We start from the raw sequence: 22,588 nt of genomic DNA, 5'->3' as shown, positions 1-22,588 counted from the left end.
AGTACTTCAGGTGTGATAAATTTTCAGATATTGGCACTATAGCTTGTGGACTCTATAACTTTCACAAAGACCAAATAATATCCACCAATTTGTACTTATTTTTACCAAAGACATTTGGCCAAAATTTATGAAGAAAAAAATTACTAATCTGCTAAATTTTATAACAGAAACAAAGAAAAAGTTTTTTTTTTTTTTTTTTTTTACAGAATTTTCTGTATTTTTTCTTTTATAGCACAAAAATTTAAAAACCCAGCGGTGATTAAATACCACCAAAAGAAAGCTCAATTTGTGTGAAAAAAAAGGACAAACATTTCATATAGGTCCAGTGTTGCATGACTGAGTAATTGTCATTCAAAATGTGAGAGCACCGAAAGCTGAAAATTGGTCTGGTTATTAAGGGTTTTTAAGTACCCAAGTGGTTAACCCGTAGGGTCCCGACACGCTTACAAACACATAGACATATTTTGGCCAATTTTTAGACAGGGTCTAATTAACCTACCAGCATGTCTTTGGAGTGCGGGAGGAAACTGGAGTACCTAGAGTAAACCCACATAGGCACAAGGAGAACATGCAAACTCCAGGCAGATGTTGTCATGGTCAAGATTTGAACCAGCGACCCTATTGCTGCTAGGTGAAAGTGCTAACCGCTACACCACTGTGCTGCCCTTGGATTGCTATTATGAATGACACGAGTCTTCCTGTAGCAGCACATCTGAACAATCCCAGCAAATTCATGAAGTATGGCAACCTCAGCCTGGGCTCCAAACCAGGGCTCACTATGAATGAATGGTACAACTACAGTGAAAGCATGCAAACTCCAGCAGCATGCGAAAGTCTAAAGATAAAGCGTAGCCTGCCCACTCCCACAACTCTCTCTAGGTCATTGAGGACACCCATCAGATTAGAGCTCATGTCCAGCCATTTTCCTTAAGTTTTGGTTATAGTTTAAAAGGACCAAGTTTTTAACACACTTTGTGGCGATTTCACTTTACTTCCTGTCTTTTTGATAACTGTTCATCAGAAATGGAAATGAGTGAAAATCTCCAAGAGGGCAACAAAAAGCATTATATATCTCTGAACACTGCAAGTAAATCTTTTTAATGAGAGGCTGTATACTTCGACCAAAGGGCTGTACTTTTGAAAAATAGCAATAAAAATGCAATCATACTAGAAGACAAAACTTTGAAGCACAGTGGTTGTAAATAAAACATTATAAAATGTATGATAAAAAATTAAAAAAAAGTTTATTTTACACTAAATTAATAAACATTTCTAACTTTTTAGTTCAATCTTCCACCCAGTCATCTTTTGTCCATTCTGGCAATTCAGTTGAAAAGTCAAAATCTTCTCCCTTATAACACAAAGCATGAAGATACATCACAAGATCTTTTGGAGATGGGTCAGTCCTAACAATCTTACATTCTCCACACAGCGGGTCTATTAAATCTTGTCCCATTTCCTCGGCAACACTACTACCACCATTTTCATCAGGTTCTTGCTCTGGAGCATTTGTCAGGACATCACATGTCACAGTAACACTAGCTTCAGTGTCTTTGTCCAATTTAGTACCTAACTGATCTCTCTCAGAAGATGCAGGGTCACTTAAAACAGGCTCCTCATGTTCCCTTTTTTTCGTTGCTAGATGAAGATCCTCTTCTGATAGATCCAAAATATCCAGGCTCTGTTTTGCTTTATGCTCTTCTATTAAAGACTGTAGCAGCTCCTCATTTGTTTTGTTAATTTCACCTCCCTTTCCTCTGTTGGGACCCCAGGCTTTAGTATTGTAGACTGGATCATTAACAATAGGGTGCCCCAAATACTGCAGATGGACTCTAATTTGATGAGTACGACCAGTATAAGGAAAGCACTTTACTACACTAGATTTTCCATTGTAAGAGAGACGTTGAAACACAGTTTTGGAAAGTTTTCCCTTAGGATCTACACGGCATACACCAATCTTATAAGAAACAACCAGTATCGGCTCTTCACAAGTGATCGTCTCTTCAGGAAATTCACCAATCACTCTGCATACATACTGCTTCTCCACCTGAAAAGATCAGAAAAAAAAAAAAAAAGTGATAATGAAATTCTAGCAAACAGTAGCAATCGCTTTCAATGACACAAGCACAATACCAATATAACCCTTTTAAATGATAACAACCAGTAAAAGTGTATCAGGAACGCATGCAAGAGTCATCAGAAAGACTGAAAATATTAGCTAGTTTCTGTCTATAAAATTGAAACCATCAAGGCAATTATAATAGTCACTTAAAGTCCTCAGGGGTGCATGTGACAGTTGGGACACTGTAAGAGTTACATAAAAATAGAATGTAATTTGCAAATCTCATGAACCCACATTTTAATCACAACAGGAAAAAAACTCAAATATTTTAAACTGAGAAAAATGTACCACATCTCAAAAGAGTTGGAACAGGGCAACAAAAAGCTGGCAAAGTACTAAGGCTTCATGTACACAGGTTGCTTGAAAACAGCTAATAACCAACGGTTAAAAACCATGTGCTCCGTTCTGCCACTTAACTACCCTCCGGAATGTGATTTTTTCTTTCAGAAAAATGCTTCTGAAAGTGTACATGTACATAAGATATTATTATGTACCCATAACATTTAGGAGCGTTCAGGGGCTGCTGAAAAAAAATGCTCGAATGCTCCTAAACGTCTGTTTACCAGCTGTGGTGTATGTGAGGCCTAACAAGGAAGAGCTGGAAAAACATTTGGCAACTTATTTGCTTAATGGGAAATGGTCAGTAACATTATTGGGGGTCCATCAATCTGTGTAAAGCTGCATCTAAAAATCCTCAGCATAAAATGGAAAAGATTTTACATACATCATCCACAGTACATAATATTACGAGTCCAAGAATCTAGCAAAATCTCTGTGCTCAAGGGACAATGTCTACATGCAATACTGGATGCTGATCATTTTGTGGCCTTTAGATGGCACATGATTTTTGTAATGGACTGCACGGGTTCAGAAATACTTTTTAAAAAACACTGAGAACATTTGGGGTTAAAAGTTTTTTTTTTTTTTCACATATTCATATATACTGGACATGAGGGGAGCCATTTTGGCTCTGGAATTGAATTGGAGTTCATGGCCCATGAATAGGCATTGTTGCAAGTTATTTTCTGTTTTATAATGAGAGTCTGTAAGGATGGTACCATATTCCCAGGTTATACATCTTGAGAGGTCTTAGTTAAATAAAGATAAAAGAACCATGAGCTTACAGACCTAATTGGTATTTCTAGAATGAGCGACAAACCAGAGGGCTTGTTCGCAATTCCTATCATATTGTATTTTAACCACTTGCCACCCGCCCTATAACAAAATAACGGTGGCAAAGTGGTTTCATAATCCTGATCGGACGTCATATGACGTGATCAGGATTATGAGCCGCCCTGCAACTACAACTACGATCTCGGTAAAGAGTCTCCGACAGAGACTCTTTACCACGTGATCAGCCATGTCCAATCACGGCTGATCACAGTGTAAATAGGAAGAGCCGGTGATCGGCTTTTCCTCACTCGCATCTGTCAGACGAGAGTAGAGGAGAGCCGATCGCCTGCTCCTCTGACAGGGGAGGCCTGTGCTGATCGATTGTCAGCACAGCCCCCCCCCCCCCCCAAGGATGCCCACACTGGACCACCAGGGATGCCCAGGCCAAGGTATGCCACCCTAGACCACCAGGGATTCCAATCAGTGCCCATAATGGGCATCACTGATTGGCATCCATTAGTACAGTATATTATAATACAATACTGCCTATCAGTGCCCATCCATGCCACCTATCAGTGCCGCCTACCCATGCCCATCTGTGCCGCCCATCAGGGCCACCTTATTGCCCATCAGTGAAGGAGAAAACTTACTTATTTACAAAGTTTTGAAACTGAAAAAAAAAAAAATTTTTTTTTCTTCAAAATTTTCAGTATTTTTTTTTATTTGTTTAGCAAAAAATTAAAAACCGCAGAGGTGATCAAATACCACCAAAAAAAGCTCTATTGGTGGGAAAAAAATGATAAAAATTTAATTTGGGTACAGTGTAGCATGACCTCGCAATTGTCATTCAAAGTGCGACAGCGCTAAAAGCTCAAAATTGGTCTGGGCAGGAAGGTGTTTAAGTGCCCGGTATTGAAGTGGTTAAATGAGATTCTCTTTTATAATGCGCGCGGTGTGTGTGTGTGTGTGTGTGTGTGTGTGTGTGTGTGTGTGTGTGTGTGTTATTCATTTATAAACCTTTCCACATATATACTATTATTATAAGGTTGCAAGTGTGGGTTCCTATGAAGAATTTGTTCATGAAACTGTTGTTAGGTTTATTGTTAGAATAATGACTATGGGTTCTAAGATTGAATTTATAACCTCACAAGTACAGCTTCTAATACTTTAATGCCAATACAAAGTATGACTTTAATTTAATGCCATTTACCAACACAACTAATGGTGTGGGACACCTTCTCTCAAACCATATATTTTAAGGAACGCCACAGTGTCTGGGGAAATTAACATGTAATTGTCAACAATTACACAATTAACCACTTCAGCCTCGGACCAATAAATACCTTAAGGACCAGAGGTCTTTTTGCAATTTCGCACTGCGCTGCTTTAACTGTTAATTGCGCGGTCATGCAATATTGCACCCAAACGAAATTTGCGTCCTTTTCTTGCCACAAATAGAGCTTTCTTTTGATGGTATTTGATTGCCTCTGCGATTTTTTTTTTTTGCGATATAAATGGAAAAAGAGCGAAAATTTTGAAAAAAAAAGATATTTTCTTCTTTTTGTTATAAGAAAAATCGAATAAACTAAATTTTAGTCATACATTGAGGGCAAAATTTATTCAGCCACATGTCTTTAGTAAAAAAAATGTCAATAAGCGAATATTTTTTGGTTTGCGCAAAAGTTATAGCGTCTACAAACTAGAGTACATTTTCTGGAATTTACACAGCTTTTAATTTATGACTGCCGATCTCATTTCTTGAGGTGCTAAAATGGCAGGGCAGTACAAATCCCCCCCAAATGACCCCATTTTGGAAAGTAGACACCCCAAGGAAATTGCTGATGGGTATGTTGAGTCCATTGAATATTTATTTTTTTTGTCCTAAGGGATTGAATAATGACAAAAAAAAAAAAAAAAAAATTTTTTTTACAAAAAGTTGTCACTAAATGATATATTGCTCACACATGCCATGGTTATATGTGGAATTGCACCCCAAAATACATTCTGCTGCTTCTCCCGAGTACGGGGATACCACATGTGTGGGACTTTTTGGGAGTCTAGTCGCGCACAGCACCCCGAAAACCAATCACCACCTTCAGGATTTCTAAGGGTGCAAATTTTTGATTTAACTCCTCACTACCTATCACAGTTTCGAAGGCCATAAAATGCCAAAATAGCACAAAACCCCCCCAAATGACCCCATTTTGGAAAGTAGACACCCCAAGCTATTTACTGAGAGGCATGTTGAGTCCATGGAATATTTTATATTTTGCCAAAAGTTGCGGGAATATTACAAACTTTTTTTTTTTTGCACAAAGTTGTCACTAAATGATATATTGCTCACACATGCCATGGGCAGAAGTCAAATTACACCCCAAAATAAATTCTGCTGCTTCTCCCGAGTACGGGGATACCACATGTGGGGGACTTTTTGGGAGCCTAGCCACGTACGGGACCCCGAAAACCAAGCACTGCCTTCCGGATTTGAATATAAAATGCTATAAAAAACAAACTAACCAGAGTCACCCGTAACACTTATACGGTGATCAGTGGTGAAAGGGTTAACTAGGGGCAATCAGGTGGTTCAAATTTTTATTAGGTAGTATATGGGGGTCCCTGGCGCTATATAAAAACCTGACGGGGAACCTAAATAACTAACTGGCTAACCAGCGTCACCAGTGACACTTATACTGTGATCGCTGGTGAAAGGGGGTGAAAGGGTTAACTAGCAGCAATCAGGGGGTTAAAACCATTATTGGGTAGTATATCGGGGTACCTAGCGCTATAAAAACCTGGCGGTGAACCTAAAAAAATAACTAGCTACCTAGCGACACTGATGCAGCGTTCAGAAAAATTATCGCTTAGTGACACTGGCAAAAGGGGGTGAAAGGGTTAACTAGCGGAAATCAGGGGGTTAAAACCATTATTGGGTAGTATATCGGGGTACCTAGCGCTATAAAAACCTGGCGGTGAACCTAAAAAAATAACTAGCTACCTAGCGACTGTAGCGACACTAATGCAGCGATCAGAAAAACGATCGCTTAGTGACACTGGCAAAAGGGGGTGAAAGGGTTAACTAGCGGCAATCAGGGGGTTAAAAACATTATTGGGTAGTATATCGGGGTACCTAGCGATATAAAAACCTGGCGGTGAACCTAAAAAAATAACTAGCTACCTAGCGACACATGCAGCGATCAGAAAAATGATCGCTTAGTGACACTGGCAAAAGGGGGTGAAAGGGTTAACTAGCGGCAATCAGGGGGTTAAAAACATTATTGGGTAGTATATCGGGGTACCTAGCGCTATAAAAACCTGGCGGTGAACCTAAAAAAATAACTAGCTACCTAGCGACTGTAGCGACACTAATGCAGCGATCAGAAAAACGATCGCTTAGTGACACTGGCAAAAGGGGGTGAAAGGGTTAACTAGCGGCAATCAGGGGGTTAAAACCATTATTGGGTAGTATATCGGGGTACCTAGCGCTATAAAAACCTGGCGGTGAACCTAAAAAAATAACTAGCTACCTAGCGACTGTAGCGACACTAATGCAGCGATCAGAAAAACGATCGCTTAGTGACACTGGCAAAAGGGGGTGAAAGGGTTAACTAGCGGCAATCAGGGGGTTAAAACCATTATTGGGTAGTATATCGGGGTACCTAGCGCTATAAAAACCTGGCGGTGAACCTAAAAAAATAACTAGCTACCTAGCGACTGTAGCGACACTAATGCAGCGATCAGAAAAACGATCGCTTAGTGACACTGGCAAAAGGGGGTGAAAGGGTTAACTAGCGGCAATCAGGGGGTTAAAACCATTATTGGGTAGTATATCGGGGTACCTAGCGATATAAAAACCTGGCGGTGAACCTAAAAAAGACTCAGTTAGACTTACCGGTGACGGTATTTCTAAGAGCCTTTCAGGACAACCCCGGAGAGAGTAGCTCCACCTTGCAATCAGGAAACACATGCCCACTTTAAAAACACCTCCTCCTCCTCCATGGCTTCAGTTATTGTGGCCTTCCGACGCTGGAAAACAAAGCACAGAAAGCACAACACCATGGTAGAACTTAATACATTTACTAAGCATAACCTAGGGAGGGAAGTAACGGTTGTCCTGAAAGGCTCTTAGAAATACCGTCACCGGTAAGTCTAACTGAGTCTTTCTCAAATCGCCTTTCAGGACAACCCCGGAGAGGATAACCGAGAAACTTACCCTAGGGCGGGACTACTGCCTGCAGTACCTTCCTGCCGAAGGCCTGATCTGCTGCAGACAGTAGATCTAACCGGTAATGCCGGAGAAATGTCGAATAACTGGACCAAGTGGCAGCCTTGCAGATTTGTTCAGGCGTGGCACCGGCCCTTTCAGCCCAGGAAACTGCCGTGGATCTAGTAGAGTGGGCAGCAATACCTGAGGGAGGTATTTCTCCTTTTGCTTTATAGGCTTCTGTTATAGCCAACTTAAGCCACCTACCCAGCGTACTTTTAGAAGCTTTCTCCCCCTTGCGTGATCCAGAAAATATCACAAAGAGGGCGTTTGATTTTCTAAATTCTTTAGTAACTTTCAGAAACTGTAAAAGACATCTTCTCACATCCAATGTGTGAAAAACTTCCTCTCCTGCATTTGCTGGGCTTGCAGAGAATGTAGGTAACACTATTTCCTGTGATCGATGGAAAGTTGAGGATACTTTCGGTAGGAATGCTGGATCCGTCCTCAGTACCACCCTGTCCTGATAAATTCTAAGGAAGGGTTCTGTAATAGCTAGAGCTTGGAGCTCGCTGACTCTCCTGGCCGAGGTGATGGCCACCAAAAAGATTGTTTTTAAAACCACCTTCTGCAAAGAAGCTTCCTGTAAGGGTTCAAACGGTGCTCCCGAGAGACCCTGTAAAACTGTAGACAAATCCCAACTGGGAAAGTCTTTAAGGGCTACTGGTCTATTTCGAGCAAGAGCCCTAAAAAATCTAGAAATTAAAGTTTCTTTAGATAAAGTCTTTTCAAAGAAAACTGATAAGGCAGCCACCTGAGTCTTCAGGGTACTGGCTGCGAGACCCTTCTCCATTCCTTCATGGAGAAACTCCAAGACTGACACCGTGCTCTTGACCTTGAGTTCTCTAGAACTGCACCAGGAGTTGAACTTTTTCCAGACCTTCATGTAAATTGCCTGTGTAACTGCCTTCCTACTGGACAGCAGGGTCTTTACTACTTTATCTGAGAGACCTTTAGCCTTTAACAGGTCCTCCTCAGAAACCAGGCGGTTAGCTGCAGGAGTTCCACTTCTGGATGACTTACTGTCCCCTGGGATAACAGATCTTTTCTGAGTGGTAACCTCCATGGGGGCTTCGAGGCTAGGTTTCGAAGACCCGCGAACCAGGGTCTTTTTGGCCAGAAAGGAGTGACTAGTATTAAGTCTGTCCTTTCTTCCCTGAATTTCCTCAGTACTAGTGGAATTAGAGGAAAGGGGGGAAAGGCATAGCACAGCTGGTAATGCCAGGGGTGAGCAAATGCATCCAACCCTATTGCTGCATCTCCTCGGTGAAGAGAAAAGAATCTGTCCACCTTTGAGTTCTGCTGGCTGGCAAAAAGGTCTACCTGAGGAACCCCCCAGGCCTCGGAGATCATCAGGAACACTTCCTGATTCAGACTCCATTCTGCCTCTAGCAATTTGCGCCTGCTTAGGAGGTCCGCAAACAAATTCTGAGAGCCCTTCAGATGCACTGCCGATAGTGAGGCTGTGTTCTGTTCTGCCCAGGCTAACAACAGATTGGCCAGCTCCATCAAGCTCCTGCTTCTGGTTCCCCCTTGCTTCATAATGTAGGTAACCGCTGTTGTGTTGTCTGACAACACCTGAACATGGTGGCCTCTCAAACTCTGCTGAAATGCCACTAAACCCAGAAAGATCGCCTTCAACTCCCTCCAGTTGGATGATCTTTGAGCTTCCTGTTTGGACCAGACCCCCTGAGATGTCTGACCATCCAGATGGGCTCCCCAGCCCCAGGCACTTGCGTCTGTAGTAAGGCGCTTGTCCACAGGAAAGGTCCACACCAGGCCCCTTGAGAGGTTTGCCTGGTCTCTCCACCACCAAAGAGCCCTTTTTGTCTTTGACAAAATTTTTAGCTGTTTTTCCAAAGGATCCTGATGGGACCAGCTTGACAGAACCTCCCTCTGAAGGGGTCTGGAATGGAACCTGGCCCACTGAACAGCCGGGATTGCTGCCGTAAGCAGGCCCAGAACTGCCATAGCCATCCTGACTGAGACTGTCTGGTTGCTCTGTATCCGCTGTACAGCTAGCTGTAACTTTTCCTGTTTTTCCAACGGCAGGAAAACTTTCTGGAGAATCGAATTTAATGTATACCCCAGAAATTTCATTTCCTGTGAGGGGGTCAGGATTGACTTCTCTAGGTTTAGAAGCCATCCCAGGCCCTCGAGGTGAGACTGGGCCCTCTGGAGATTGACTAGGACCTGCTCCCTGGAGTCTGCAAAAAACAAAAGGTCGTCCAGATAAGGAACGACTGGAATCCCCTTCAATTTCAGGGGTTCCAAAGCCTCTGCCATAATCTTCGTAAAGACCCTGGGAGAGGACGAGAGTCCGAACGGCAGAGCCCTGAATTGGAGGTGCCATACCGAACTCCCTACCTTCAATGCCAGGCGCAGGAACTGCTGCGATGCCTGATGGATTGGTATATGAAGGTAGGCATCCCTTAGGTCCAGGGATGCCATGAAGCATTCTGGGGTCAACAGCTTTGTGATGGAGAAAATTGTATCCATCCTGAAATGTTTGTACCGAATGAACCTGTTCAGGAATTTCAGATTCAGGATTAGACGGTACTTCCCTGAGGGTTTTTTCACCAGAAAAATATGTGAATAAAAACCCCCGCCCTGCTGGTTTACTGGGACTTGAATCAGAACCTCTTGCTGTATCAGCTCCTGTAACAACAGCTTCATTGCAGAGGCCTTCTCCTGATCCCTTGGCAATGTTGTCACATAAAACCTGCTCGGGGGTAGTTCTGAAAACTCCAACCTGTACCCCTGATCGACAACGCTCTTCACGAACAGATTTGGAGACAGCCTGTCCCATTGTTCGCGAAAAGCTGACAGTCTCCCCCCCACTGGGGAGATATTGTCACTTGTTCTTAGGGGACTGCTCTGTGGGGGATCTAAAGAGGACTCCACCCCTGCCTTTGCCCTTCTGTGAACCCCATCTGCTCTTGTGCTCCTGGTCTTTTTTATGGGACTGCTGAAAAGCACGAAAATTCTTTTTAGCAATCTGCTTTTTCTTAACTGGAAAAGCCTTCTTTTTATCGGCTGTTCTATCCAGCACAGACTCTAAATCAGGACCAAAGAGCAAGTCACCCGAGAAGGGAAGACCACACAGCTTGACCTTAGAGGCAGTGTCCCCAGACCATGTTTTCAGCCAAACTGCTCTCCTGGCTGAATTTACAAGAGCCGAAGACCTAGCGGCCAGTTTAACTGATTCTGCTGATGCATCCGCCATGTATTTGACTGCATTCAGGATCAGTGGAAAGGACTCTAAGAGATCCTTGCGGGGTGTCCCCGCCTCAATATGGCTCTTCAGCTTCTCTACCCAACATTCCAGATTCCTGGCCACCACCGTAGCTGCCATTGCTGGTTTTAGACTGACTGACGCAGCATCCCAAGCTTTTTTAAGGATGGAGTCAGCTTTTTTGTCCATTGGGTCTTTAAGGATCCCCATATCTTCAAAGGCTAGATCCGTTCGTCTGGATACCTGCGAGAAAGCTGCATCGACTCTGGGTTTCTTGTTCCAAACCTCTGAGTCCTTATCTTCGAAGGGAAACCTTCTTTTGAGAGCTTTAGAGAAGAAAGGGGCTTTTTCTGGGTCCTTCCACTCCTTTCTCACTGAGTCTGAGAGGACCCTGTGGACAGGAAAAACTCGCCGTTTTGTTTCGTCCAACCCCTGGTACATTTTGTCATGAACTGACAGTTGTACTTTTTCTTCCTGAATTTCTAGAGTAGTGTAGATTGCTTTTAAAATATCATCTACTTCCTCTAGTGATAGCTTGAATTTGGAGCCCCTGCTATCTTCTTCCTCTTCCTCCTCCTCAGAATCCCTGAAGGAGATGAGAGTACTACCCCCTTCGTCTCCAGACTCTTCAGTTTCCACTTGTCTGGATGACGACGCCCTGGGGCTGGGCGGTAAGTTCTGGGGCTCGGTCTGTGCGGGAGGGTTTTGTATCAGGATGGACTTGACTGAACTCAAAGAGTTTGTCAGCTCTTTAACCGAAGAAAACAAATCCTTATATTGTTGAGATGTTTCCTCTTCCACCAATTCTCTGATATAATTTCTGCACATTGCCTTCTGCCATGAATCTCTGAGGGGGGTTTTGCAAGAAGGACATTTTCTCTGACCTGGTCTAGCTTTTCCTAGTGATTTTTCCTGAAACGACATACAGGTTTAATTCACTAAAAGCTCTCAACAACCAGTTGCTTAACACCAAGCCAGTGCAGAGACCCACCACCAAACAGACCTACTAGTGAGACCCCAGAACTAGGCTGCAAAAGGTCAGAGCGAAGTCCACCTCTGACCTGCAGCGACAGGCCCCCAAGAGGGGGGAACAAACAAAGACATACCCACAGTAAAGCAGAGGGTGCCAGTGCACCTTACGTACCTGGGCTGGACCGGTGCTGGGGGCGCCTGTCTCCGCCATAGCTGGCTTGCACTCTTCCATCGTTTGAGTGAGGCAGCTATTTTACAAACAGCTCTCATTTTAAATTTTCCCGGCCGCCGCGTCATCAGGGCCGGCCGGAAGCGGAAGCACGCGGTCACCTGACCCGCCCCATGACCCCTGCGTTCCAGGCGCTGAACCACGGCGCCACGCCCCCTCAGAGCGCCCGCGCGTCACCGTGAACGACGCCGTCGCCGCCCGGGACCCGGCGCCGAAAACGGAGCCATGCCGCTGACCTGCAGCGGCCTCCGCCAGCAACAGAGCCCTCCCTGCGCTAACAAGCGGACACCGGGCACCCGACGCCGGCACTCCGAGGGTCCTTACTCCCGTGAGATGGCGGGACCAGGAGCTCCAGGAGTCCTCTCCCCGTGGAGATGCTGCTGGGGGTCAAAGAGAAACAACCTGCAACAAAAGGTAAGCCTTACTCCCCTGCAGAGAGTGTAGCTCTCCCTGGTTCAGGCACATGCTTCCTCCAAGGAGGAAACACAATAACTGAAGCCATGGAGGAGGAGGAGGTGTTTTTAAAGTGGGCATGTGTTTCCTGATTGCAAGGTGGAGCTACTCTCTCCGGGGTTGTCCTGAAAGGCGATTTGAGAAAATAACTAGCTACCTAGCGACACTAGCGACACATGCAGCGATCAGAAAAATGATCGCTTAGTGACACTGGCAAAAGGGGGTGAAAGGGTTAACTCTAGGGGCAATCAGGGGGTTAAATCTTTATTGGGGGGTGATAGGGGGCTACCCTGGACCTAACACTAACTGTCCTGACAGTTTTTACTGTCACAACTGACACTGAATGCATTGATCAGTAAAGAAATGATCAATGCAATCAGTGACACTGTGACTGGGGGGGGGGAGGGGGATCGGGGGGCGATCGGGGGGGGGGATCGGGGGGGGTTTGTGTGCCTGTGTGTACCTACATGTCAGTGTAGTGTTGGTGCACACTTACTTTTACTGTTCTCCTCGTAGTCCGGTCAAAAAGACCGCCCCGAGGAGAATGACATCACTTCCTCCTTCCTGTGTAAACAATACACAGGGGAGGAAGCTTCTCATTGGCCAGGAGCGATCCAGAGGGGGTGGCCGAAAACCAACGGCCATCCCCTCATCACGGAGCGCTCCTGGACCGAATCGGACCGCCGTAACCAGCGGGAGGGGGTCCGATCGGACCCCCCACCCGCTGGAAGGCAATCACGTAGATGTACGTGATTATGCCTGCCTGTGCCATTGTGCTGACGTACAATGGCAATACGGCGGTCCTCAAGTGGTTAATGGTGTTTTGCCAAGTCAAGGTCAGAAGGTCATGTCAATCACATTTAAGGTAATTTGTGATACAACACTGCCCCACCAATCTTTCAAAGGAAAGCGTTTTCCCACATGAGCAGCGGACTTCAGGCGCCTTGTAAACAGCTGACATGGCGGCGGGGGTAAAAACTACCGCTGAGCGGCCACACGGTCTGTCATTTTTGGCTTTTGGCATATAGGTTCCCTGAAAGGGAAGATTCCAATATTGGAACAACGGGAGAACCAGTCCCCCTTTCTTACCGAAGGCTCTGCTTGTTGTGGCCGGAGGAATGAATGCTTCTAAAAGCACTGTTTCCAGCATCAAGCGGTGAGTGCTCAATACAGCCCCCAGTGGTGACACATAGGCATGACAACATTATAACTTAAAAAAAGAGAAATTCATAAGAAAATCTCCACTTACCTTTCCTTGCTGCAGGGTTATCGGAGATAAACCTAATCTTAATGCTTCATGGTGGGCTTCAAAACCTTCAGGAACAGGGGAACCTAGAGGTTACCCACAACCTGGAACTGCAAGAGCACCCTGCCAGTAAAACTTTATGGCCTTACTACCAAAAAGTACTGGATCCCAGGGTCCAGCTCTCTAAAAAGAGAAGCAATCGCACCAAAACATTGTTTCTTTGGACACGAGGCTAGGGTACCATCCATTTAGCCCATGAAAGGACATCATAACGGATCCGGTCAGCATGGCTAGCCCCAGCAGGGTAGCTTCCAGTGGAGCTCAGCACATCTTTACTCGTGACCAACACCTTAGACACTGGCAAAAAAACCGAGGACTCCCAGTAGTGGGAGGGGTTATATAAGGAGTACACTTCTTGCCTTAGGGCGTGCCAGTGTCCATCACCTATCAGTGGCCCTATAACCCACATAGTAATTACTATGGCTCTGTGTCCCCCGATGTATGAAAAGAAAATAGTAAGAATCTAAAATGGCTGCACATATGATTGTCATGGAAACATTAACACCATTGTCATATGACATCATCAGCTGCATAGTAATTAGATATATGCCCACTTTTAGGGTGAGATAAAAGGTAGCTAGAGAGCAGTGAGGGAATCGGAGGTCCGATGGGAAAAGGAGCCATGGGAAGTCTAGAGAGATCTCTAGGGAGCTGCCGATACCTCACTGAAAGACGGAGAAATGTAGGGAGGTTGGAAGGAGTGCGGTGGGACTCATTGTCACCTCACGGAAAGCTTCTCAAAACTACAGACTTCTTAAAAACCTGGTAAAGTATTAATCTTTCCAATGTATAACTTTTAGGTAATTGAATTGTTTGGCTGAGCATATGTTTGACTAATCAAATCTATTGTTAGTTCTGTTTTGAAGTGAAGGGAATTCTAACTGCAGTATGAATTTGTTTTGCTTATAAAAACAAAACAAAACAAAAAACAAACAAACAAACAAAAAAACACAAGGGAGATACATAAATGATCTCACTACACGGACTTAAAAGTTTTAGAATTGGATTAGTTATCGTATGTGTTAAACCACTGATTCATTCTAAATCTAAAATATAAACTTTGATCAAATTATCAAGCTGTGCACAATTTAACAATTTTGTTTGTGCATTTAAAAAAGTTTTAAGGTCTGTTGGTTTTAACCACTTCTCGCCCGCCCTATGGCCGAATGACGGCCTTAGAGCAGGCGGGTTCCTTCGCCTGGCCGTCCCTGGACGGCCTCGTGTTTACTTCCGCAATGCGTGCCGCCGGGGGCGCGCATCGCGGAAGTTTTGTATTCGCCGTGTCTCCCGGAGACAGGCAAATACAGATCGCCGTGAACGGCCAATCAAAGCGGCCGTTCACAGCGCGATCGCAGCTGCCAATGGGAGATGATCTCATATGTAAACATATGAGATCATCTCCCATTGCCGTGTCTCTCCCTCCTCACACAGAGACAGCGTGTGAGGATGGAGAGCGATCTGTAAGTGATAAATTGTTACACTGTCAGCCCCAGTGCCGCCAGCCAGCCCCAGTGCCACCTGCCAGCCCCAGTGCCGCCAGTGCCACCTGCCAGCCCCAGTGCCGCCAGTGCCACCTGCCAGCCCCAGTGCCACCTGCCAGCCCCAGTGCCGCCAGTGCCACCTGCCAGCCCCAGTGCCGCCAGTGCCACCTGCCAGCCCCAGTGCCGCCAGTGCCACCTGCCAGCCCCAGTGCCACCTGCCAGTGCCACCTGCCAGCCCCATCTGCCGTCAGTGCCACGTGTCGTCAGTGCCACGTGTCGTCAGTGCCACGTGTCGTCAGTGCCACGTGTCGTCAGTGCCACGTGTCGTCAGTGCCACGTGTCGTCAGTGCCACGTGTCGTCACTTTGTGGGCATTTCCATTGTCCTGGTGCTCCAGGGCCTTCAAAAATGCAATAGGTGGTTGAGAAATGAAATGTGTAAATTTATGCTCCTAGAACGCCTGATGGTGCTATTTCAATATTGGGCCTCTGTAGCCAGGCTGTGTAAAAGTCTCACACATTTGGCATCGTAATACTCAGAAGGAGTAGCAGAACGTATTTTGGGGTGTCATTTGTGGTATACACATGCCATGTGAGAGAAATAACCTATTACATTGAAAATTTTGTGAGAAAAAAAAAAAAAATCTTCATTTTGCAAAGAATTGTGGGAAAAAGATGACAACATCAAAAACCTCACCATGCATCTTACTAAATACCTTGGAATGTCTACTTTCAAAAAAGGGGTCATTTGGGGGGTATTTGTACTTTCCTAGGGGTCATTTGGGGGGTATTTGTACTTTCCTGACTTGTTTGGGTCGCAAGAAATGAGCCACCAGTACATCAGGTGTGATCAATTTTGTGCGATTCGCACCACAGCTTGTAGACTCTCTAACTTTCACAAAGACCAAATAATATCCACTAATAATGGGTTATTGTTACCAAAGATATGTAGCAGTATAAATTGTGGCCTAAATTTATGAAAAAAAAATAATTATAATTTGCAAAATTTTATCACAGAAACAAAGAAATATGCGTTTTTTTCAACATTTTCGGTCTTTTTTCATTTATAGCACAAAAAATAAAAACCCCAGGAGGTGATCAAATACCACCAAAAGAAAGCTCTATTTGTGGGAAAAAAAAGGACACAAAATTCATTTGGGTACAGTGTTGCATGACTGAGTAATTGTCATTCAAAGTGTGAGAGCACCAAAAGCTTTGGTCTGGTCAGGAAGGGTGTTTAAGTGCCAGTGGTCTGGTCAGGAAGGGTGTTTAAGTGCAAGTGGTTAAGAAGAGATCACATCAGAGGTTTAAGATAAGATTGTTTACATAAGCCCTTGAAGTCATGGAAGCCATTCACAATAATTACCTAGTCTCAAATTAACCAGTATCATTCAAGAATTGAAATGTGGTATTTTGTTATAGAGCTTGTATAGAAAATGTGAATATTATCTTAACCATCATTTATCTTATATGTAGAATATACATTTATCCATTTGTTTTATCACAAAATATACCAGATATGATTTTGCACTGTATTTTTAGTTAATATATATTTTTAAGTAATATTTGTATCACTTGTCTTCAAAATCGCACAGATAAACAAACTTTCATTTCTTGTTGCTATTGGTAGAAAACTGTCAATCTCCCAAATCAAAGATTTGCATATTTTCATAATTACAATACTATTTTAATATTTCAGTATAAACATTCTGACAACATCTGTGAACGCAGTTTTTTGTCATGCCATGGAAAAATGGAAAGTAAAAATCTATCACGCAAAAAAGCCATTCCTCAACATGATTCAGAAACACTGCCATCTTCCCTGGGCCAAAGCTTATTAAACGGTCTGTTACAAAGTGGAAAACTGTTCTGTGGTCAGACCAATCAAATTTGACAACTATGGGCCCTGCATCCTCCGCACTAAAGAGGAGAGGGACCTTTCCGGCTTGTTATCAGCACTCAGTTCAAAAGCCTGCATCTTTGATGGTATAGGGGTGAATGATGTTTATGGCAGCTTGCACATCTGGAAAGGCTCATCAATGCTAAAAGATATATCCAGGTTTTAAAGCAGCATATGCCCCCATCCAGATGATGTCTTCTACAGACAAGGCCCTGCATATTTCAGAAAGACAGCACTAAACCGCATACTGCATCTATGACAACAGCATGGCATCATAGTAGAAGAGTCTGGGTGCTTAGCTGGATCTTTTACATTTGGAAATTTGTCACATTTGTAGTTTCAAGATGCACCAAAGAAGACCCAGGACTATTAAGCAGTTTGAATCCTATATTAGGTAAGAATGGGACAACATTCTTCTCCCAAACCTTCAGAAAATGTTCTCAGATGTTTACAGAGTGTAGTTAAAAGAAGAGGGGGTGCTACACTGTGGTAAACATGGCCCTGTAGGAACATTTTTGAAACATGTTGCTGCCAACAATTTCAAAATGACCTTTTTTTTCCTAAAAATGCTATGGTTACTTAGTTTAAATTGATAGTTTATATTTTGAAAAAAATATGGGTTTAGGATAATTGCAAATCACTGCATTGTTTTTCTGTAGCTTTAGTGACCCAACTTTTTGGAACAGGGGTTGTAGGTTCTACATTATTTTTTATTTCCACATGGGCGTTGAAGCAGGAGGGGCTGGAACAAAGCTGGGCAGAAATGACCCAAAACTTCCAAGTGGGCAGACCCTGAAGTAGGAGCTGGCCAAATTTCAATCAGTGCAAGGCAATCCCTAGTCAACAGAAGAAGTTGATTAATGGGACATGTTGGAAAAGTTCTCTTACTCAGTGGCTGCAGGTTCTGATCAGTGTATTGACAGAGACGGGCCCTTCTAGCCAGCTTTACTGTGTAATCAGGCAGTGAAAAACATTTATTTACACCACCCAAATTTAGTTCAATACAACCCTTCACATAACCTAGACAAGGACTACAGCCATTATCTGGGGGATCTAATCCTTTGACATTCCAAATGAAATATTATTCAATAAGACACTGCAAAAACAGATTTCTTATTGGTTGATGTAAGCGTCTACACTTTGTATATCATTGCTAACTGCACTGCTTTGATAAAAGATTCAAGAAATCCTTTTGACTCACCTGTCTCCCTCGCACTAGCTCATCCATCTTCTTAGACACTTCCAGAGTTTTGGCAAACATAAGCACGCCTGAGGTCATACGATCAAGGCGGTGGATGGTGTGAAGGTCCTTCAGATTATGCTCCTTCCCCAAAATAAAAATGACTGTGTTGTGTCTAAAGCGGCCACAAGGATGCACTGGAAGAGACGATGGTTTATTCACTACTACAAGATCATCATTTTCAGCTATAATACGGAGAGGCTGTGCGGTTACTGGAGGCTCATGACGATGTACGGTGTTTCTCATAAAATCATTATTCTAGAAGAATGCAAAGTAGTAACAGATTAAATGAAAGGAATATGCATACACAGTGCACAAAAGTCCCAACACCTCTTATCTTCAAATAAATAATGCATGACATAAAATCGGTCCTAAATATAATGTTTGAGCTGAAACATTCCAGCAACTTCGTACAAATAGACAGCTAACTGACCCTCTTATGACCCGAGGTTATGAAAACTTTGATGTATCAGGCCAAATTTAGCAGCAATAGTTGACACTAGCGCAACAACTAATTTATCAGTTTGTCAGTAGAATCTAAGAACTAGGAACACACATAGGTGCATGAGGACTTCAAATTGAGCATTGCTTCACAAAGTCATTAAATTGAAGGGGCTCTTTCATTTTGGACAGTAATATTTCTGAACAATATCCCTCAAGAAAATAGGAAGATCTGTTATTTAGTCATAATTTCTGTCATTTGTCTTGATAAAAATTTAAACTTTAATAAAAACTATTGATAAAATAATCATAATTTCAGTCTGCCTTGGGAGTAACCTATTATGGTATGTATATGTGAATTAGCTGGAAGAAGGAAAGGGGGTTTCTCCTGCAGCCCTTCCTGTCTGTGTGTCTCATTACTGAATGTAGTTTACCCCCCCGCCCTGTGTCATTATGCAAAAGGGGGGGGGGGTGTCCCGAGTGTACATCTCTCTGTCTGTGTTTAAATAAACTGTCTTTATGATTTTCACCCTACACTGATGCTTCGACAAGTGACTGGGTGGGCTAAGGGATCTTGGATCGTGCTGGTACCAGACAAAGGAAGCATATACGGCAGACTGACTCATCTCGAGTATGGGGGTCCGTGACAAATACCTTCATATATGTACAGGTAGTCATAAGTGTCTCAGTACTGTGATTTTGCTGCCTGTGCACATATTCATAGAACCTGTACTGCGGTCAGCTGTACCATGCCGTGTATACAGCCCATGTACAGAACCCCACCTTGTGAAGGGTTCGTAGTCGTGTCTACTCCAGTATGAAAATTTGGTAGTCATGGTCCCCCCCCCATGTACAGATCACCATCTATTAAGGGATAGTAGTTATATCCCTACTTTGAGCCATTGACGGGTTGGTTATTAAAGATATGCTGTATGTTTAACCACTAGATGACCAGCCGCCACAGTTCTACTTCGGCAGGTTGGCTCGCCTGGGCAAATTGCCATAGGTACCTTTTGTATTATTTAGTGTGTTAAGGTGTTTTTGTATTGCCCTTTTTGGTGTTCAGCTTGCAATAATTTGTTTGATATATGCGAGTGCTGATTGTCTTTTTCTCGATTTAAATAGGTATACGTCGGCCGCTTTAAGACCACTAGGGGGCATGCATGTGCCGCTGATTCACATGCCCAGCGGCTGCAGTGTTTGCCGGGTACCCGCGATTGCTCCTTAGAGACACAAAATGGGAGGTCTGTCAATGTAAACAGATTGCCTTTCTGTCGGGGGTGGAGGAGACCGCTGTTCATACTTAGTATGCACAACAGATATGTGTCTCCTGCTTCACACAGTCCCATCCCCCCACAGTTAGAATCACTCCCTAGAACACACATTTAACCCCTTGATCGCCCTCTGTGTTAACTCCCTCCCTGCCAGTGACATTTATGAAGTAATCAGTGGCTATTTTTAGCTCTGATCGCTGTATAAATGTCAATGGTCCCAAAACCGTCCAATCTGTCCACCACAATGTTGCAGATGGCCACCATTACTAAAAAATGTATAATGAAAATGCCATAAATCTATCCCCTATTTCCTATGTATTTATTAGCGCTGCACTCTATTTAAAATAAGTCACTGATCTTCGCCACTACAAAAAAAAAAATATATATGTGGTGTGGAGTGGGAAGAGGCCAGGACAGGGGAGTGCTACGCCCCCCCCCCCCCCCCCCCCATTGGACTGATAACGGCAGCAGAGTGTGCAGGACGCCAACAGCTAGCAGCGTCCTGACGTCAATCCGGCCAAAGGGTGGAGCCGGATGGGACGCAATGGGGACTAGAGCCCGCATCGCACACAGGCACCATGGTAACTGGGTAGTAAACCCAGTCACACACCCAAAAGCCAGCAGCGACATAGGAGAAGCCACTGACTGCCTTTGTTTCCTGAGTCAATGAAAAAGTACCGGACTGCTGCACAGCGCCCCCCAAAAGGACAATACTCGCATGGCAGGCAGCAGACATTCACAAATAAAGAGCAAGATAACAGTATGAACTGAAATATACATTTCAACTAATAAAAAAAAAAAAATTGTGAAAAAAAACCCCACACAGCACAAGATACATACTACAAACATAATGAGTAGTCCTAGTAATCCTACACAGAAAAATTGTTAAACAATTTTTCAATGCAAGTGTGCCTGTTGTATATCCAAGTCCATTTCCCTTATATGATCATTCCAGACAGGTAATAAGCGTAACTTTTCTCTTTGAACTACTCATTATCTTTGTAGCATGTATCTTGTGCTATGTGGGTTTTTGCCCTCGTGTACAGAATTATTAAGCAGTCATATCGCCCTGTGAATGGTCAGTAGTCATGCCCTCATGTACAGAATTATTAGTTATGCTCCCCTGTACAGTTGCCCCCTGTGAAGGATTAGTAGTCATGCCCCCTCTCCCCCACCTTGAGCACAGTAGTCAGATCAGTGAGCAGCTCCTGGTTGAGCCGCAGTCGGCCCGCCTGGGCCGCACGCTTGTAGTACTCCAGAGGCTCCGAGCGGAACTCTGAGCTGAACACCTCCAGCAGGCTCTTGCCCACCCAGCGCCCCTTGCAGTAAGTCTCGAAGTGGAAATAATAGGGTCGGACTTTGCGCAGTCCATCCTCCACATAGGACTCGGTCTCCCGGAAATGCTCGTCTCCGAAGCTCACACCGAGTCTCCGCTTAGTGGGTGGCGGCACATAGCGCTCCCCGACTCCCTCGTTCCCTCTCTGCTTCTTCCTCCTTCGGCTCTTCCCCTCCTCATACTCCGGATCTTTCCTCTTCGCCGACATAGAAGTGACACACAGCAGCTTAGCTCTGACCTCTGACAGAAGTAACCTCCTACTCCATACACTGAGCATCACACGTGGGGGGTGAACTCCGGGCGCAAGCAAATGACGTCACGTCCTAAAGCGGAACTCCAGGAAGTGTATATTTTTCCAATTTACATTGATGCAGCCTGCCTACGTCTAATCATTCATATCTCACATCCAGAGGGCTGCTGGGATGTAGGAACACACACACTAACACACACACACTAACACACACACACACACACACACACACCTTCTTGCCACCTGTCCAGGATTCAACCGGACAGTTTGGGTTTGGAATCATGTGTCCGGGTTTCAGACTGTCTAAGACCTGGACACATTATTCAGACTGGACTATGGCTTTGCAGCAGGGTTGCTGGCTACAGTTGTCTAAGCTGAGAGTGTCTGTTACACTCTTTCACACTGCCCAAAGCCAGTACTAACAACCCCCCCCCCCCAACACACACACACATGGGAGAGGAGAGAGAGCTCGATCTGCACCTCTCCCCCCCACCCCTCCCTCTCTGTGTCTGCCCACACTCCAATCTCTGGCGCTGTGCCTCAGAAAAGGAAAGTTGTGGCTGGAAATTTGAAGTCCAGCAGCCTCAGATACATCTGGATGAGAGGTGCCAAGGGGTGAGTGAGCTCACCATCCATCCCTGTCTGTGACTGAAGCCTCCCCCCTTCTCTCTCCTGCCTCTGAGTAAGTACACTAAGGTAAATCAGGGTTCTCAGAGCACCCCTTACATCAGAGTTCCCCTTTACACCAGAGGCCACAGTGTTTCCCCTTACATCAGAGTCCTCTCCGTACATCAGAGTTCTAAAAGCACCCCTTACATCAGAGTTCCCCTTTATACCAGAGGCTGCAGTGTTTCTCCTTACATCAGAGTCCTCTCAGTACATCAGCCTTCTCAGTGTATCCAGAGGATCCCTTATGTTAAAGTCCCCAGAGTTCTCCCTTATAGCAGAGTCCCCCCTTACAGTGAAAGGGAACTCTG

At 44.4% G+C, this 22,588-nt stretch overlaps 1 protein-coding gene across 1 annotated transcript; it reads right to left on the bottom strand.

Annotated features, from left to right (window-relative positions):
• Positions 1–1,220: 1,220 nt before the first annotated feature.
• Positions 1,221–21,687, bottom strand: RPUSD2 (RNA pseudouridine synthase domain containing 2). The gene is made up of 3 exons (XM_077464893.1): positions 21,201–21,687; positions 18,272–18,568; positions 1,221–2,047 (listed from the first exon to the last, which is right to left on the bottom strand). The coding sequence occupies exons 1-3, from the start codon at positions 21,636–21,638 to the stop codon at positions 1,286–1,288; spliced, it is 1,497 nt and encodes a 498-aa protein (XP_077321019.1). The 5' UTR covers positions 21,639–21,687; the 3' UTR covers positions 1,221–1,285.
• Positions 21,688–22,588: the final 901 nt, after the last annotated feature.

This window comes from Lithobates pipiens, unplaced genomic scaffold (assembly GCF_037356315.1).
Source record: "Lithobates pipiens isolate NorthernLeopardFrog02 unplaced genomic scaffold, aLitPip1_a1.2 Scaffold_30, whole genome shotgun sequence".
NCBI classification, from domain to species: Eukaryota; Metazoa; Chordata; class Amphibia; order Anura; family Ranidae; genus Lithobates; species Lithobates pipiens.
The sequence above is the reverse complement of the archived record's forward strand: the minus strand, read 5'-3'. Positions and strand labels throughout refer to the sequence as shown.

Excerpts from the sequence above, each read along its gene's own strand:
- RPUSD2 (XM_077464893.1), bottom strand. The coding sequence starts at position 21,638 with ATGCTCAGTGTATGGAGTAGGAGGTTACTTCTGTCAGAGGTCAGAGCT. Across the intron at positions 18,569-21,200 it reads ATCTGACTACTGTGCTCAAG|AATAATGATTTTATGAGAAA; the intron begins GTGGGGGAGAGG and ends GCATTCTTCTAG. Across the intron at positions 2,048-18,271 it reads AGCTAGTGCGAGGGAGACAG|GTGGAGAAGCAGTATGTATG; the intron begins GTGAGTCAAAAG and ends TGATCTTTTCAG.